We start from the raw sequence: 15,957 nt of genomic DNA, 5'->3' as shown, positions 1-15,957 counted from the left end.
TTCCTTTTTAGCTTGAGAATTTTATGCTTAAGTCAAAGACTAAACTACACACACACACACACACACACACACACACACACACACACACACACACACACACACGCCATGGTGTAGAAAGCTTTTCTGTGGTTAACAAAAGATGGAAGAACCATTCCTATTGACTATGCCGACACTGGCAGAGCTTCTGAAAACAGTGCCATGATTTATTTCATTCTGTACAGAAGCTGATTTCAAAATCACCAGAAAGTATTTAAAAATGAAGTCACATTTCCTTAATGTGTTTCAGGAATGTATGGAAGACTATACCCCAAACACCAGCACGTGATAAAATGAGCTCTTGGGCTTGTAGATGGTTTCTTTGGCTTTGTTCCCATTGTTATTTTCTGATTTCCCTAAAATGAACATTTATTTATTGCTTTGAAGCGGAAAAAAAAGTTCAGGTTTGAACTTAACAAAGGGAATTGATCGAAGGCAGCTGTCCCTCTCTTGGAAATGCAGAGAACAGCAAACATAAGCAAGTGCCTTCCACCATAGGTAAGACAGAAACCTGTTAAATATGGTTCTGGGACTCCAAAGGCACAGACTGTCTCCCTACACAATCACAACCACTACATTGTAAAGATGATGGGAACCAAAGAGGAAGGAGATGGTCACAGGGACGGTGATTTCTGGGTGTGGGCAACAGAGACTGGGCATCAGTTCCCGCCACCTGCCATCACCGCGTCATAAGAGCCAGTCAACAGCCCTTTAGCAAGGAAGCCAAAAGATCTTAAAACACAAAAGAGAAAAGTACTTAGGCAATCTCAGCAAGAGAATTTCCAATTATCTGTGCTTCATAAATTAGCTGGTTGTGCTTTGCTTGGGTTCGTGTATGTACAATCCATGGTAAGACAGTGCAATAAAGACATTTACTGTAGAACTGAATGCCGTCAGGGGGAGGTTGAAAACAGCTGGCCTCCTCCTCTTCAGTGTACCAAATGTATAGGCACAGCACTGAGGTCCCAGTTCACTTTCCCTCTCATGGTCTACATTTGTTTTTGGTTTTGTTTCCCTTGTAGGACAGTGGGAGAACATGGTCTATGCCAAAATATAAGCCAGATCTTTGCAATAGACAGGTTAGAGAACCAGCTTAGGTATCCATCAATAGACGTCTAGGTAGAGTAAATGTGATAGGGAGATAGATGATTGGATGGATGGATGGATGGATGGATGGATGGATGGATGGATGGATGGATGGATGGATGAATGGATGGATGGATGGGTGGATGGATGGATGGATGGATGGACAAATCAAAAGGTGGGTAGATAGATGACAGATGATTGATAGATATATACACATAATGAAATTTTATTTAGTAATAAATAGGAGATTATTTCACTTGCAGGAAAAGAGCGGAGACATCATCACATTAAGAAAATTAGCCAGACTCAGGAAGACAAATATCACATACTTCCTGTCCTATATGGATTCTAGAGGGTTATCTTGGAAAAGGAAGTAGAAGAAAAGCAGGAGAGGAAGGTGAGTCAGGAGGGGAGAAGAGGGGGTGAATACGATCAGAGTGTATTAGAGTCATGTATGAAAATGTCACAGTGAGACTGTTGTCTTGATGAGGCAGCTCCTTTGCAGAGGTGAAGTGTCCTAAAATAGCGGAGTGCTCCTCTGCTGGGGCTGAGCGCAAACCCCCCTCCGACCACCAGGAGAGAGGTGTCTGCCTTCCCAGGGCTAAGTGTAGCACAGAGTAACTCCCTAGGCCTCAGAGGACTACAAAGCCACACATTTGTTTTCTGTGCACAGCCACAATCAACCTTTAGTGGACACTGATAGGAGTTCTCCACATGCTTGAAGGTTTTTAAAACGTTATTTGCAAATTATATTTCTAGGACTCACATTAACAACAAAAATTAACAAAAAAAATTGCAAAAAAGAATTGATTTCATTCTTTACCTCATCCTGATCCAACATCTGTTGCTTTAGTTTTTCAGCCAGCTGGCTCTGCTGGTTAATTTCATCATCCTGAAATGAAGCATCATGTTTAATTGGGCGTTAGTTATGTCAGTTTTGATACCCTGGTTTCCCTTCCAGAATCAGACACCAAGAGGCCAGTCCTAAGTCCACTCGTTAGATTGGGGGGGGGGGGGGGCGGGTAGAGCTGGAGACAATTCCAGGAGCTTATCAATTGATGTATTTCTTATCCAGCTTTCTTTCTGGAAAATGTAATATCTACAAAGCGAACCCAAATCCTGTCCATCCAGAAATCAGAGGTCTGGTACTTGGGAACTGAAAGGGACTCCAAATACATCCTTCCCCAAACAAAGATGTTAACAATGTCAACAGAATGGACTGTCAAGCAAATCTGTGACCAGGAATGATGCCAAGTGACAGAAAGGACGGACCACTATTTCCACACCATTTCCGTTTACTTAGCGTAGCGAAACTAGCGCTTATGTGGAGTTTTCTCTTTGGTATCAATCAACAGCCTTCTTGATTGGCAATCAATAGTCTTGTCAATGTAAAGACAAAGCAAGCAAACAAACCCTGCAACCAGCTGGGTGTGCACACTGGAACGCCTCTTTCCAAGTTGCTACTGAAGCGGGAAAAGCAGCAGCTCTCTTCACTGCCACTAGGTGTCGCTGCTGAGATAGCAAGAATGCACCGCAGGCCTCCCCAGCAGCAAGCCATCTCTAAGGGAGCGGCGGCAGGCTTGACGCCTCACCACTGTGGAAGAACGGGGCCTTACTGCTCTGTTTTCGTGATTTCAAATGAAATTTTAAGTTCAGTCTGTGAAAAGTGACAGTGCGGCTTCAGGCTCCCCATCCTTCGGTTATACGAGAAAAAGCGCTGTTTGCTGACCTGTCTCAGGATGCACCCCAAGCAGTCAAATCCAGGTCAGTATCCTCCACTGTCTGTGCCAGGCTCTGCTTCAGTGTTTTCCCCACTAAAAACCCCTCTCCTGCACTCTACATCTGTTTGCAAGGTGAGAGGGGTGTGTGAGAGGCCCTGGTCACAGAACCGCTCTTCCACAGACACCCACAGCACGTTTGGTGGCCTCTCTGCCAGCTGGCATGTGGTTAGTGGATGTTGTAGCTAGTGCCCTCCAAGGAGCACCAGCACCCTCAAGTCTACGGCACAGGCTCTGAACATCCTTATCCTGTGTCTTGGTCTTTCCCTACACACTTGATTTCACCGCTCTGCTCTGAAAGCCCATTTGCACTGCACGTTATACACCAATGTGCCTTCAATGGCTGTATAAAATATTGATGGTTTTCCTCCCAACTCAGATTTCTGGCAGAAGAATCCGAGAATGAATGCCAAGATGGGAGCTTCCGCAGCTCACTCGCTATTTGGTAGGACAGGTTTTTCTTCACCGTCACACACTTAGCATGTCAGTTACAAGGATCAATTTTGTATTTTTGTTCCTCAGCACAAGAAGAGTAAACAGCTTCACATAAAAGACCCAGGAAGTTCAGCCTCAGGAGCACTATCTCATTTCTCCCCCAAGGCAAAATAATAATAATAATAATAATAATAATAATAATAATAATAATAATAATAATTTTTTAAAAAAGCCTGCCGCCGAGTGACAGAAATAAAAAGGATGGGTGAGGTACCTTGCATTCTCATACTGCACTCTTGGCAAAGCCTGAAGATGCAGCCTTCCTCCCTGACAGCTGACAAGCTGAGATGTGATGGGGGGGGGGGGGGCTAGCCCCATCCGGGAAGGATGAAAACAGGATTCCATCAGAGAGCAAATCAGCATTCGAGCCCTTTCCCGAAGTAGATTTGCCCTTTATGAAAGCACCTTCCTAAGGATTTAGTGTTGTCTGTTCTGATTTCATTTTAATTTCCTAAGCCTTTCTGAAAAAGGTGCGCTGTACTTTCTGCATGCCAAGTGTATCTCTTAGGCCATGTTTAAGCACGCTCACACTGAGATAACAGATTTCAAAGCACTTTTCAGAAATTAATTTTGTAGTTGGATTTTCTTATGCATGAAATAATACAGTCACCTCAGCTTTCAAAAGGTCACTGGTCACCTTTAATTCTGGAGATGTTTTTGCTACACAGTAATTAGTACAGTATGTAATCAACTTACCACTCATGAATTCACTGCCTCCAAGGAGAGACAGGGCCAACATCAATATTTCAATGCTATAACCCAGCTCCCCATTATACTGACACTCCTTTGACGTCCCCATATGATGTGGCTTCTCCATCAAGCAAAGAGAACACACAGAGGAGACTAATGATGGACCTAGCAGTTACAGTATACTGTTATATACTGAAGATTTTGGTCCCCATTGACATCTGGGAGCCCTGAGTTACAGATGAGAACAGCATACAGGCAAGCAGGACATCTCCCCTGGGCTTCTCATCATTAAGTCACAGGTCTACTACAAAATGCATGCTTTTCCATCAAGCGGCTGGACCTTGGGGTGTATCTGTCCTTAGACCCATGAGGAACAGCACAGAGGGTTTTGGAGAAATTCTTTCTCCTACTGTGTTCTAAAGAGATTCACTAAGGATGACCCTGGTTAAAGGTCTAAGATCAAAATGAAATGAGTGTGGGGCTCAAGGTCAAGAGCTATGAAAACTCATTCCTGCTCTGCCACCAATGGGCTGTGAAAAGTTAAGGAAGACACATGCACCTACCCAGGCTAATGCTTCACCTCATTCCAGATAGTTTCAGTTCTACCATTCAATAATCCAAGAAGACACTATGTCCCAACTTGGGCATTCTCCAAGTATATAAACACCTAAACGTTTCATCAGAAGCATGGGGCTATCCTTTGGAGTCTTTGAGGGGCCACATAAGAACGACAGCCAGTGGGACATAATCAAGCAGCTCACGGTTAACAGTAGACCATGAGCTTTGATGCCCTCCAGGGCATCACCTCTGCGCTCTGTTCTTTCCCACATCTCTCAACATCACAGAACCAATTCTGGCCCACCCTCCCAGAATCTGTAGATGTGGGCATCTGTGAGGAGAGAAAGGGATTACATGGGATTTTCTTCACTATTTAAAACAATAACCGTTCTTTGGAGAAATCACGTAGTTTGCATAAACTTTTGACTTACAATTGATCTCCTTTTGCGTTGAGGACTTGAGTATAATGCCCACATAAAATAAAGGGGAACAGTACACCCAGAGCTCAAAAGGCCAAGTACCCAATTCTCATGAGTATGGATATTTTGTGCGACATGTTTTGGGGAAGATAGGACGACTCTGCTTTAATCTTTGGGTACCATATAACTCCCAGAAGCACAAACAAGAAGAGGGGCATCCTCGAGGCAACCAGTCACACTCAGCTTGCAGAGGTGACACCAGACTCTGGCTTTCCCCCAAAGACAGAGCCCTGTAAGATTAATGGTGATGCTCCCAGAACAAAGCCATTCCATCCGGGCCAGAGGGATTACATCCACGGCACCTGAGCTGAACCACCACAGAAAAGATTAAACCAGACTGACAATATCAGCAACCTTGATGAAATAAACTGACAGAGCTTAGGATATCCCACGGGCAATATGCCAGGATCACATGACATGCTGATTTAATTTCTGTGCCACTGGGATTCCTAACTGGACCTTTACTGGCGAAGAATGATACATGCTGTTCACGGAGTCTTTTCCGTTGTTCTAACCTTTGCAGTTACATGGCTACCAGAGCCCTAAAAGTTTGTCCTAGGATTAAGCATCCCCACTTAGCATGGTCAAACTACATTATTCAACAGTCTGCCTCTGAAAAGGGCTTCACAGCAGAAAGACCATGCGTTTTTAATGTGGTTAGGTCCGAAGCTCAGGGTCTTAAAGCCACGTAACTAAAGTCACACTTGAGTCTTCGGGGTCACCTACCTTGTCCCAGGCTGGGGCTACTGTTGACTTTTCCAAGAAGAAAAGGAGAGGCACAGAATAGAAGGAAAGAGACAAACACACCCATGCACACTCACATAGCCCTACTCTCCTGTAGTAACCCACCCAGAAAGATTTCGAGAAGTGAGGACTTGTCTGTCTAGACCACCCACCCCGCCCCCAACTTCCTGGTTCTTCTAATCAAACTTGCATGAAGGTTTCTACTTCCACCGCACTCAAACTAGAAAACAGGAATCAGGAAGGGAGGCATCCACAGTTGTCTGTAGCCCTACCTTAGCTCCAGGGGGCTTGGTGACTGCGCCTGCCCCTTCCATCTTTGTGCCAGGGGGAAGACTGTCAGTATCTGGCTAATATATAGAATAGGCATGCAGAAGCTGATTTTGTTAGAGAACACTGACCCCACAAGGCCAAGGCAAAGCACGATAAAAGTCTATCGTCTCCATCTTCTGTATATCTCTTTATGTCGGTCACCTGATCAATCCTGCATACGAGCATATGAATCCCTCAGGAAGTGTTTATCTAAAAACCTGTGCTACCTAACCTATCTCATCCCCCTTCAAGGCTGAAGGCACAAATATAAGAGTAACTGAGGCACTCTGCAGTAGGTTTTTCCAGTGCTCTGTCCCAGACCCCCTCAAAGGGACCTGAGTGCCGGCAGTCACTAACCTAAACCTGCAGCGCCCTTGGATTCTAGCAATGGCAGAGCCTGGCAGACATGTTACGACACGCTGAGATCAGTCTCCAAATGAGAGCTCTCAGCTCCGAGGAACTGACTTGTCCCCACCAGCAATAAATTTCTTGTAAGCATCCTGCAGAACCACAGCTGAGACAGCGGCCGCATCTTGACCAGGACTGCTTCATTATGCACACCTTTTACCTCCTGCCCCAATGTCTCCCATGTTCAGACCTGAAGAAGGAGGTGGGGGTCGTCGAACCCCTTACGCATTTTTCTCCCTGATGTGGCAACACTGGTCGAATCTTCCACTCATCTCTCTGCCATTAAGAGGTAACATGACTTATCTCTTTAATTGGGGCCGAGTGGCGTCTTGGGGGCCCACAGAGACAGAGCTCTTGCCCTGAACCACAGACCTTATCATCTAGCTGTCGGTACAGACTGGAGATCTCCTCGTCATACTTCTCCTTCTCAGCAGAGATGCCGACCACAACAGGCGTGATGTTGTCTAGGATGGGTGTGTTGTCGCAGGGCTCCAGGGTCTTCTGGTCCTTGGCGCTGATCTGTTCATCCTCAGGCACAGCTTCCCCTGAGAAACACAGCAAGTGGGGTGCTGAGGACGAAAGACATCAAGCATGCAACCCTCCAGGAAGAGTTCTAAAAATAGTCACCCTCGTGACCAACACAACAGAGGAGACACAATAAAGAGTCCTTGTGTGGAGCTAACGTCTGTTCTTTCTATTTGGGAAGGAAGGTGGAGCTAATGGACCAAGGCTGGACCAAGGATGCACGGCAGAAATCGAACGGCTCCACGGGTCACAGTGCTGGTGACTGAGCCAGCCCCGGCACTGCCTGGGAGCTGCTGCACATTCTCCTTTTGTGGAGAAATATGCTAGCGCTTACTAGAATCATACTCTCTCTAGTCACTGATTCAAAGGGAGACAGACCTCTGAGGCATCCTAATTACCAATTAATTATGTTACTGTGTCATTAGTCGAAACAGCCAAAGCAAGGAACACAGTGCCACTGTTTAACTAGAACGCTGTAGGCCCCCAGTCCTGCCAATCCGAGACTCTCCGGAGCCAGGGGGAGGAAGTCAGGGCAGCTTCAACTCGAGGACCATACCTGCCCGATGCAATCACTCTCTCCACCGCCACACTCCCCCTCGGGAAGCCCGAATTAATTGGCTCTGCTGGAGAGTTCAAATAGAATAATTTCTTGTGATGTCAGGTAGTCCCGGGGAAAAAAAAATAAAGAAATGATAGCCAATCTAGAATCTACACACCACTCCTCAGCCTGCAGAGCAGCTTTTGCTGGGCCTTCAAAGGAAGCACTGCTCGATTTGGCAATGCAAATGGAGGAAAAGGCACAGATCTCAAGCTGGCCAAGGGCTGCCCCAGCAGGAAAATCATCACGCAAAGAGAGAATGCAGGAAACAGATCCTATGGAAACCACACAGCTGGACTCTTTCAACCGCCGTCTTGGAAAGCAAACATACACCAAACGCACTTCACCACCACAGCCACCACAGTGTTTACCAGCAACTCCAGCCCCTGAGCATCAGGACGGCCTAGGCCCCACTCAGCCTCTCAGTCCATATTATCCATATTATCCATTCTGCAAAGATTTCCTCAGAAAACTGCCCTGAGCCAAAAGTGGGAACAGAGACAGAAAAACGGAGATCTTAATCTGTACTTTCATGAACAGTATATTTCATGCCTCAAGGAACCCACCTGAACACAGTGCACATTATCTCGGGATAAACAAACCACTGGGATGGCCTGGCTTTGCTGCTTGTGTGCAGGCTTCCGTGGAGACAAAGCTAACGTCAATTATTTCACGTATCTATCAGTTCCATCTAAAGCAGCAACATGAAGCAAACTCTGGACAATTCATGTTTCACCGCCTGTGAAACTAGGCCTCCCCACCTCCCCCTCCAACTGGACTATAGACTATATGTACGCTTTTTTTCCGAAATTATTGACTTGAAATAAAACTAGAAGATCGTGGTGGCCTTTGGGCTGAACCTACACCAAATGGGTGTATCGCCAAGCTCCGATTCCTGGTTTAAAATGTTCATCAACAATCTTAGGGTGGGAAATGAATCTCATTCATTTAAAGAACTTATATTCTCACCAGGGTGTTAAGTCCAGGGGTTATCAGAGTGGCAAAATAGATGAGTGGATGGATGAAAGTAGATGAGTGCATGAGTGGATGGATGAAGACGCGGACCATTTCTAACCACAGAGATAATTGAGAATACACCCTCAGACAACTCAGGCAATGGACAGCATATATTAGAACTGTGTAAAGCCTCTTCCTCCTTTCCAATTCTGTCCCCCCTACGGAATCTGCCAATGATACTTTGGCATTTGTCAAAGTCCTGCCTATGGTTACGTTTTGGATTTTTCAGGAATAGCTTGTAAAATCTGAGAAACATAGCAATCCAGTGAGTGCACTCTGAATTTAACCTTCCTGCTTCAACATGCTGAAGGTAAAATTCTTATCTTAACCGACCCAGGATCCAGCCAACCATGACCATATTATCCACAGACTCGCTCACTGCAGGGAAAGAGATAAGATCCACAAACATCTGGAAGAGATGCATTCCCTGTGTGCTTTGGTTCCTAATGGCTGGACAGGCAGTGATATCTGGAGCCTAGGCAAGCTGATGGCTGCCCACTGGTTTTTGGTTCTGTTTTGTTTGTTTTAATTCCTCTGGGCAGGCAGGGGCCAGGGATTAACGCCTGTGACCTACAAGTGACCTGCTCAAACCAAAAGTCACAGATCTGATTCCCCTAAAACTTTCTTCTGTTGTCTACAGATGACAGCATCGCCCAGAGGTAGGTGATGTCCCAGAGGTCCAGCAAGCTGACGATGCTGCTCTGGGCCCCCTGGAAACGATCCACAGACTGTCATAAACATCTCCAGGGCTGCAACACGATCCTGAAGCCACACTCCGTGTTTTCACAAACCTAACTAATCCCAGGCCCATAGCCTGCTTAGCCTCTTCTTTTGCTAAGGAGAAGAGAAAACAACCCTGCTTTCATTCCAGAATTGTTCTAAAGACAGTAGATGTCACGAGCCCGGCTGGTATCAACAGTCTCAAGTGCCACCACTTCCTCCCTCTGCTCCCTGGCACACGGGCAACTTCAGATGCTTGGCAGCTCAATTATTATTTTTTTTTACTTATTCCTTATTCTGAATTAATTTTTCTAGTATATTCAAAAATACCTGTGTGGCCAGTGCTCTTTTACAAAGTAAAACACCAGTTACGCAAGTCCATTTCAGGGTTATTTTTTATCATTATTAAAACCGTGTTTGAAACCCACAGCAGTCTTGCTGGTTTCTCGTGAGCATTTCCCCGAATCAACGTGTCAACACCTCTCCCACAAAGCTACATGTAAACAGCAAGCTCTCTCCAGTTCATATTCTAAAGGTCAGGCAGGCATTATTTTTTGCAGGAGCTGAATAAGGCAGCCACACGCAGAAGCAGCGCAGCTCCTGCCCAGAGAGGAACCAAAGGGTTTCCGAACACCGCCGTCGCCCTTCAAAGAACCAGGGGAATGACTTCCAGAAGCGACCCTGGTAACTACGATGTCTGGGGACTGTAAATTCCCAACACCGTGCAAGAGCTGACACCAGGCAATCTGTCTCCATGGCAATCTCACCGTGTTAATCGAGAATATTCCCTGCACTGCAGTGTACTCCACAAGATGATTATGGAATAACTGATTGTAAGAGAGAGGAGAGCTGTGAGCTAACCCTGGAGGAATAATGCCCTGCAATCAGCTGGGGAGAAAGACCACCAAGTGAAAACAGATTTCTTTTAGACCAGCCCAGAGGCTTGTACCTGCTGTCTACAGGAGAGCTTATAACCTTGGAAAACGTCTGCTTTTCTCAGCTAAAAGGCCTCCCGTCTTTAAATAAGCATCCTGGCATTTACTATTGTCAGCTGTAATTACCTTTAAGGACTAAAAAGATTTGTGTTTACACAGGAGCATTCACTCGGAGCATACCTATAAGGCTTGCAGAACCTTCTAATTATAAAATGAAAACCCCTAGAGAGCATAAATAACGTTGCTGCAAAAATGGAAATCCATCAATTTCGGTGGATGAGAAGGTCCGACTAACAAGAACAACAACAAATCTCATTAGGTCTATTAGTTAAAAATTCTAAAACGGGTTTATTTGGTTCCTTTTTTTCTTTAGGAATGCCATTAGAGTGCCAGGAAATCATTAAAATTTCACACATGAAATAGCAACAAGCTAGTTATTCTTTTCCTAAGTTGAGTCCCTGAAGCCTCTGAAAAACACAGAGAGGTAATTGCATTTTCTCAGCCACTCCAGGGCAGAGATTTGCAGGGCACTCACAGCTTCCACCAGAAACCACCGTCGATCTGGCAAACGAGGTGTTTTGTTTTAATACCAATTAAACAGGCCTAGTGGTACACCTAATGGTAAGTAAGCAATTTCTGTATCGAAGACACTATAAGGAAATCTTTAAGTTGCCAGATGGGCAAGAGCAGCTGGCTACAAGATGTCATTATATAAATGTGAAGTTTAAAAAAAAAAATCATTCTTTTATGAGACTGTTTTGCATACAAATAGCATCCTTCTCCCTTGTTCCTAAAAATACTGTAAGCAGCTTCTGACGTCCCCTAATCCCGTCTAGCACAATTTTCTAATGTACGGGCTAACCAGATCCTGCACCCTCTTTACATTCATGACCTTTTGAATAGGCCACGTGGTTTGCTGAGCAGTCAGTATTCCTATTAGTTTAGCTGTGCTCTCAAAGGAAAAGGAAGACCTAAGCAAATTAGACGTCTTGACTGAAATGCTAATTCCTGCCAGCTCACACCTATGAATCCAAGAGCGGACCGGCATCTCCCACAGACTTAATGCTGAAGAGCAATCTCAACAGGCAGAGTAGTAGTCCACTCCTGAAACTCCAGCCCTCAGCAAGCTAAGGCAGGAAGGAGGATCAAAGGTCAAAGCCAGCCTGGGCAATACATCCTGTCTCAAGAAAGCCAAACAAAAGAAAGCATTTACTAGCATGGTTTCCACAGCCAACGTAAACAGAAACCCTCTCTTCTCATTTTGTACCTAGTTATTCAACAGGAGAAATGGCAGACACACCAGACGGCCTTTCCCTGCTAGCCCAACATCTGGACTTCCGGGTCTTTGTTTCTGACCTGGACTGCTGTAAAAATTTTGGTTTAGGAGTTAACAATATGGTTTAGCAGGTAAAGGTACCTGCTGCCAAGTCTTATCACTCGAGGTCAGTCCTGGGGACCCTGAAAGTTGTCCTCTGATATTCACAAGTGAAGTGTGGCATGTACACACTTACCTGCAAATGTACACACACACACACACACACAGAGAGAGAGAGAGAGAGAGAGAGAGAGAGAGAGAGAGAGAGAGAGAGAGAATAAATAAATAAATGAGAGAATAAATAAATAAATAAATATAATTTTTAAAAGTTTAAGTTTGGCAATAATAATTAGTGGGAAAAAAACAGTCATGAATTTGAAGAAGAGCAGGGAGGGGTACATGGGAGGGTTGGAGGGAGGAAACAGAAGGCAGAAAAGCTGTAATAAAAATAAAAAATGTTTCAATTTTAAATTTGGGGGTTTTGTTTGTTTGTTTAATTTTCCCTTTTTTTTTCTTTTTCCTAGAAATTACATTTTTATTCACTTATCCATGATTTTAAAAAGAAAAGACAATAATGGAGGTGAGACTAGACAAAAACAGCTTTCTATCGTCTTTGATGACTCCTTTGGAGGCAGGGTCTGTCTGGCCCGAGCTCGCTTTAACTTGGGATCTTCCCACCTCTGCCTCTAGAAGGCTGGGAGACGAGCTAGGATGTATGAGCTACAATGCTGGTACTCGATTTCTTTTAAAAATTACATTTGGGTATTGACTTAGTGTATGTCCACACACACACACACACACACACACACACACACACACACACACACGCATGTCACGGCATACATGTGGAGGTGGATCACAGCCCACAGAGTGGGTGATCGCCTTTCACCTCAGGGACCAAGCTCAGGCTTTCTCACACAGTCAAAACACTGTCTTTCCCAGATGAGGCCACACAAAACATGTTGTCCCCACTTCTGTCCTGATCCTCCCAGTCTCCAAATGATGTGGGAAACAAACCCCTGACAAGGGTCTGTCCTTCTGTTGTTCACACTTCAGCCTCGTGTTCGGACACTTCAGATTCTGTGAAAATACAATATTCTCTAGATTCTTCCCAGGCTTCCTTTCTGTGTAAGCTGGGCAGGGTCTGTCACTGCTGCCACTTGCACCCTGAGGACAGTAACTGGTTCATTGAAGAATTAAGCCATGGCAGTGAGGTGGCTCTCTCTCATCCTAAAAAAAAAAAAAGCCGGGTGGCAGTGGTGCACTCCTTTGATCCCAGCACTTGAGAGGCAGAGCCAGGTAGATCTTTGTGAGTTCAAGGCCAGCTCTGGTCTACAGATCGAGATCCAGGATAGGCACCAAAACTACACAGAGAAACCATATCTCGGGAAAAAAAAAAAAAAAAAAAAAAAAAAAAACAAACAAGCAACAGCCACAAAAAGGTGTGACCAGGCAGTGGTGGCGCACACCTTTGATCCCAGCGCTCAGGAGGCAAAGGCTGGCGGATCTCTGAGTTCCAGGCCAGCCTGGGCCACACAGAGAAATCTTGTCTCAAAAAAACAAAAAACAAAACAACAAAAAAGAAGGTGTGGCCTCTCCTTAGGTCCCTCTGCATGTCTATAGAGCTGGCATCCCTCACTGGCAATGCCAAAAAGAACTAGGCTTGCAGAATACATGCTCCAAGTCACAGGTTCTCCTTTGAGAACCAAGGCGGTTCCAACCACGTATGCAGGGGAGAGCCGCACAGCCTGCACACTGAAAGGGCGGCCATCTTAGTCACCTGGAGCTATGACAAAGTACCCCAGGACGGGGTCTTCTGAGCGACAGAAGCAGTTCTCATCACTTGGAAAGTGGAAGTCTGAGGTCATAGTGGCAACACAGCCCTGTTCTTGGGTGGGGTGTGGGGAGCTCTTCAGGTTTGCAGATGTCTTCTCCTGCAGCACAGTCTCATGGGAATCACGTAAAGACAATAATCCTCAAGAAATAACCACCTCCTGTGCTGGCTAGTTTTATGTCAACTTGATACAGACTATTGTGAACTGAGAAATGAGAACCTCAATCAAGAAAAGCCTCCATAAGACTGGGCTTCAGGCAAGCCTATAGGGCATTTTTCTTAATTAGTAATTAATGTGAGAGAGCCACGCCCACTCTGGGTGAGCCATCTTTGGGCTGGTGGTCCTGGGTTGTATAAGAAAGCAGGCTGAGCAAATCATGGGGTGCAAGCTAATAAGCAGCACCCCTCCATGGCCTCTGCATTAGTTCCTGCCCTTGTATGAGTTCCTGCCCTGACCTCCTTCAGTAATGAACTACAACGTGGAAGAGTAAACCAAATAAACCCTTTCCTCCCTAAGTAGCTTTTAGTTATGGTGTTTTATCATAACTAAAAATCCTAATTAGGACAACTTCCAAAGAAACCACCTCCTAATACCATCACCTGAGGAATTGTGATTTCAACATGTGCTTTGGAGGGAACACAAACTTTCAATATACACTGTCATGTCAATCAAGCTTCGAAGGTTGAAAATTGGTCCAGGTGGAGGTAAGAGGGGGTCAGACCTTAGATCAGCCTCTAGGCACGTAACAGGATAGTATTTTATAACTTTTCAGTGATATTAGTCTGGGCATGCCTCTTTCTTGTATCACCTGTCATTAGCAACTGGATTAGACATGTGTCTTTATTTATTCATTTATCTGCCTGTACCTGATTTGCAATTGATTGCCTCCTGCCTTGTATTGCCACTGTATTCTCTATGACAGCAAGTGAGGTAAGTCCAAAAACTCACAGGCACATATGCGTGCACATTCAACTTCTTCCTTGATCTCTCACAGCTGGAACAGAGCAGCAAAACTTTTGAATTATAAGCACACCATGCAAGGGAAGAAATACCGTTCCCAGGGAAAGCACACGTTGACAGGACTCCTAGAACTTGTTCAGATCCCAATGTGGAAATATCAATACCCAGGGAATGTTGAAGTAAATTAAATAGCTCGCTCCTAGTTTAGGCCCAATGCACGTATGCCACATTTCAAAAGGAACCTGGCAATATCCTACCATGCTGATAAGAGCTAGGAGAGTTGACACTGTCTCCACCCCAGCTTCTTTCTCTATGTGACTATCATGCCTCATGACTCAAGCACAAGGGCGGGTGCATGACAGCATCGAAGGGCTTCCAGCCCCTTCCCCTGTGGGATGGCACTTTTCTCACTCACCTCACTGGCCTGCATGCAATCACCAGTGCTCACTTTAAGTATAGGCAGCAGCAATGATGGAAGAGACTGGACTTTGGTTAAGAATACAGCTCTCACTGGGCGGCAGTGGTGGCACACGCCTTTAATCCCAGCACTCAGGAGGCAGAGGCAAGTGGATCTCTGTGAGTTCAAGGCCAGCCTGGTCTACAAAGTGAGTTCCAGGACAGCCAAGACTGTTACACAGAGAAACCCTGTCTCGAAAAACAAAAACAAACAAACATAAAAAAGATTACAGCTCTCCCAGAGATCAAGGTGCCATTCAACCCTGAGCAGACAACGAAGCGTGGTCCTAATTTACTGTATATGTGGTATCCACCAACATATCACATGATGTGCAGTTAATCATTGACCCAGCTCGGCACTTTCGATTGGCTCATCCTAGGACCACTCCAGTCTCTATTCTCTGCCTCACTATGTTCCATCCACCTACAGTCTCTATCGGTCTGTTTTCTCTGCATTTAAAAACCTGTGCCTTTAAAAAACATCACCTTTACAATACGAGTATTAGCCAGGCTCTCTGCAGAACACCTCCGATCTCAGCAATCCAGTGGTTACAAGGCCACAGGCTGTGGGGGTCCATCCATCTCTACTTCCTCTCTTCTTCTACCTATCACCTATAGGGGCCTTGTCTCTCCCTACACCTTCAACCACTCAAAAGGTCAGTAATGCTCGACCTCCCCTCTTCAGCTCAGGAGTCCCTGAACTCCAGACCTATGCCTTACTTTCCCCAAATTATGTAGCTTAAGGGTTTATGGAGGATCTCACCAAAAGACACAGGAAATGGGACTTTTTAAAGATTAGCAATGTGGATGAAATGGGATCTGTTAAAGTGACGGCACATGCAGAGGCCATTAATGGGACACAGGACCCCAAAGAAATGCTAGGTATGCAGGAAATCAGGCCAGTGAGGCAGGGCAGATTCCACAGGGTAGCACTGGATGTGGGAGGAAGGTCTGGACTGCTAGAGTCAGGCAAGAGATAGGAAATGATTAGAACAACCAGGTTATTGCCCAAC

General features: G+C 45.3%; 1 protein-coding gene across 2 annotated transcripts in view; it reads right to left on the bottom strand.

The window, feature by feature from the left end:
• The window catches only part of Kif5c (kinesin family member 5C), a 168,215-nt gene that overhangs the window by 56,937 nt on the left and 95,321 nt on the right, over positions 1-15,957 (bottom strand). For both annotated transcript variants that reach the window (XM_059260454.1, XM_059260453.1), the window contains exons 12-13: positions 6,956-7,128; positions 1,946-2,014 (exon numbers count right to left, since the gene is read on the bottom strand). In XM_059260454.1, the coding sequence (XP_059116437.1) occupies positions 1,946-2,014; positions 6,956-7,128 (242 nt within the window). The remainder of the gene's footprint in view (positions 1-1,945; positions 2,015-6,955; positions 7,129-15,957) is intronic.

This window comes from Peromyscus eremicus, chromosome 4 (assembly GCF_949786415.1).
Source record: "Peromyscus eremicus chromosome 4, PerEre_H2_v1, whole genome shotgun sequence".
Taxonomy (NCBI): domain Eukaryota; kingdom Metazoa; phylum Chordata; class Mammalia; order Rodentia; family Cricetidae; genus Peromyscus; species Peromyscus eremicus.
Note: the sequence above shows the minus strand (reverse complement) of the source record. Positions and strands in the feature narration are given on the sequence as shown.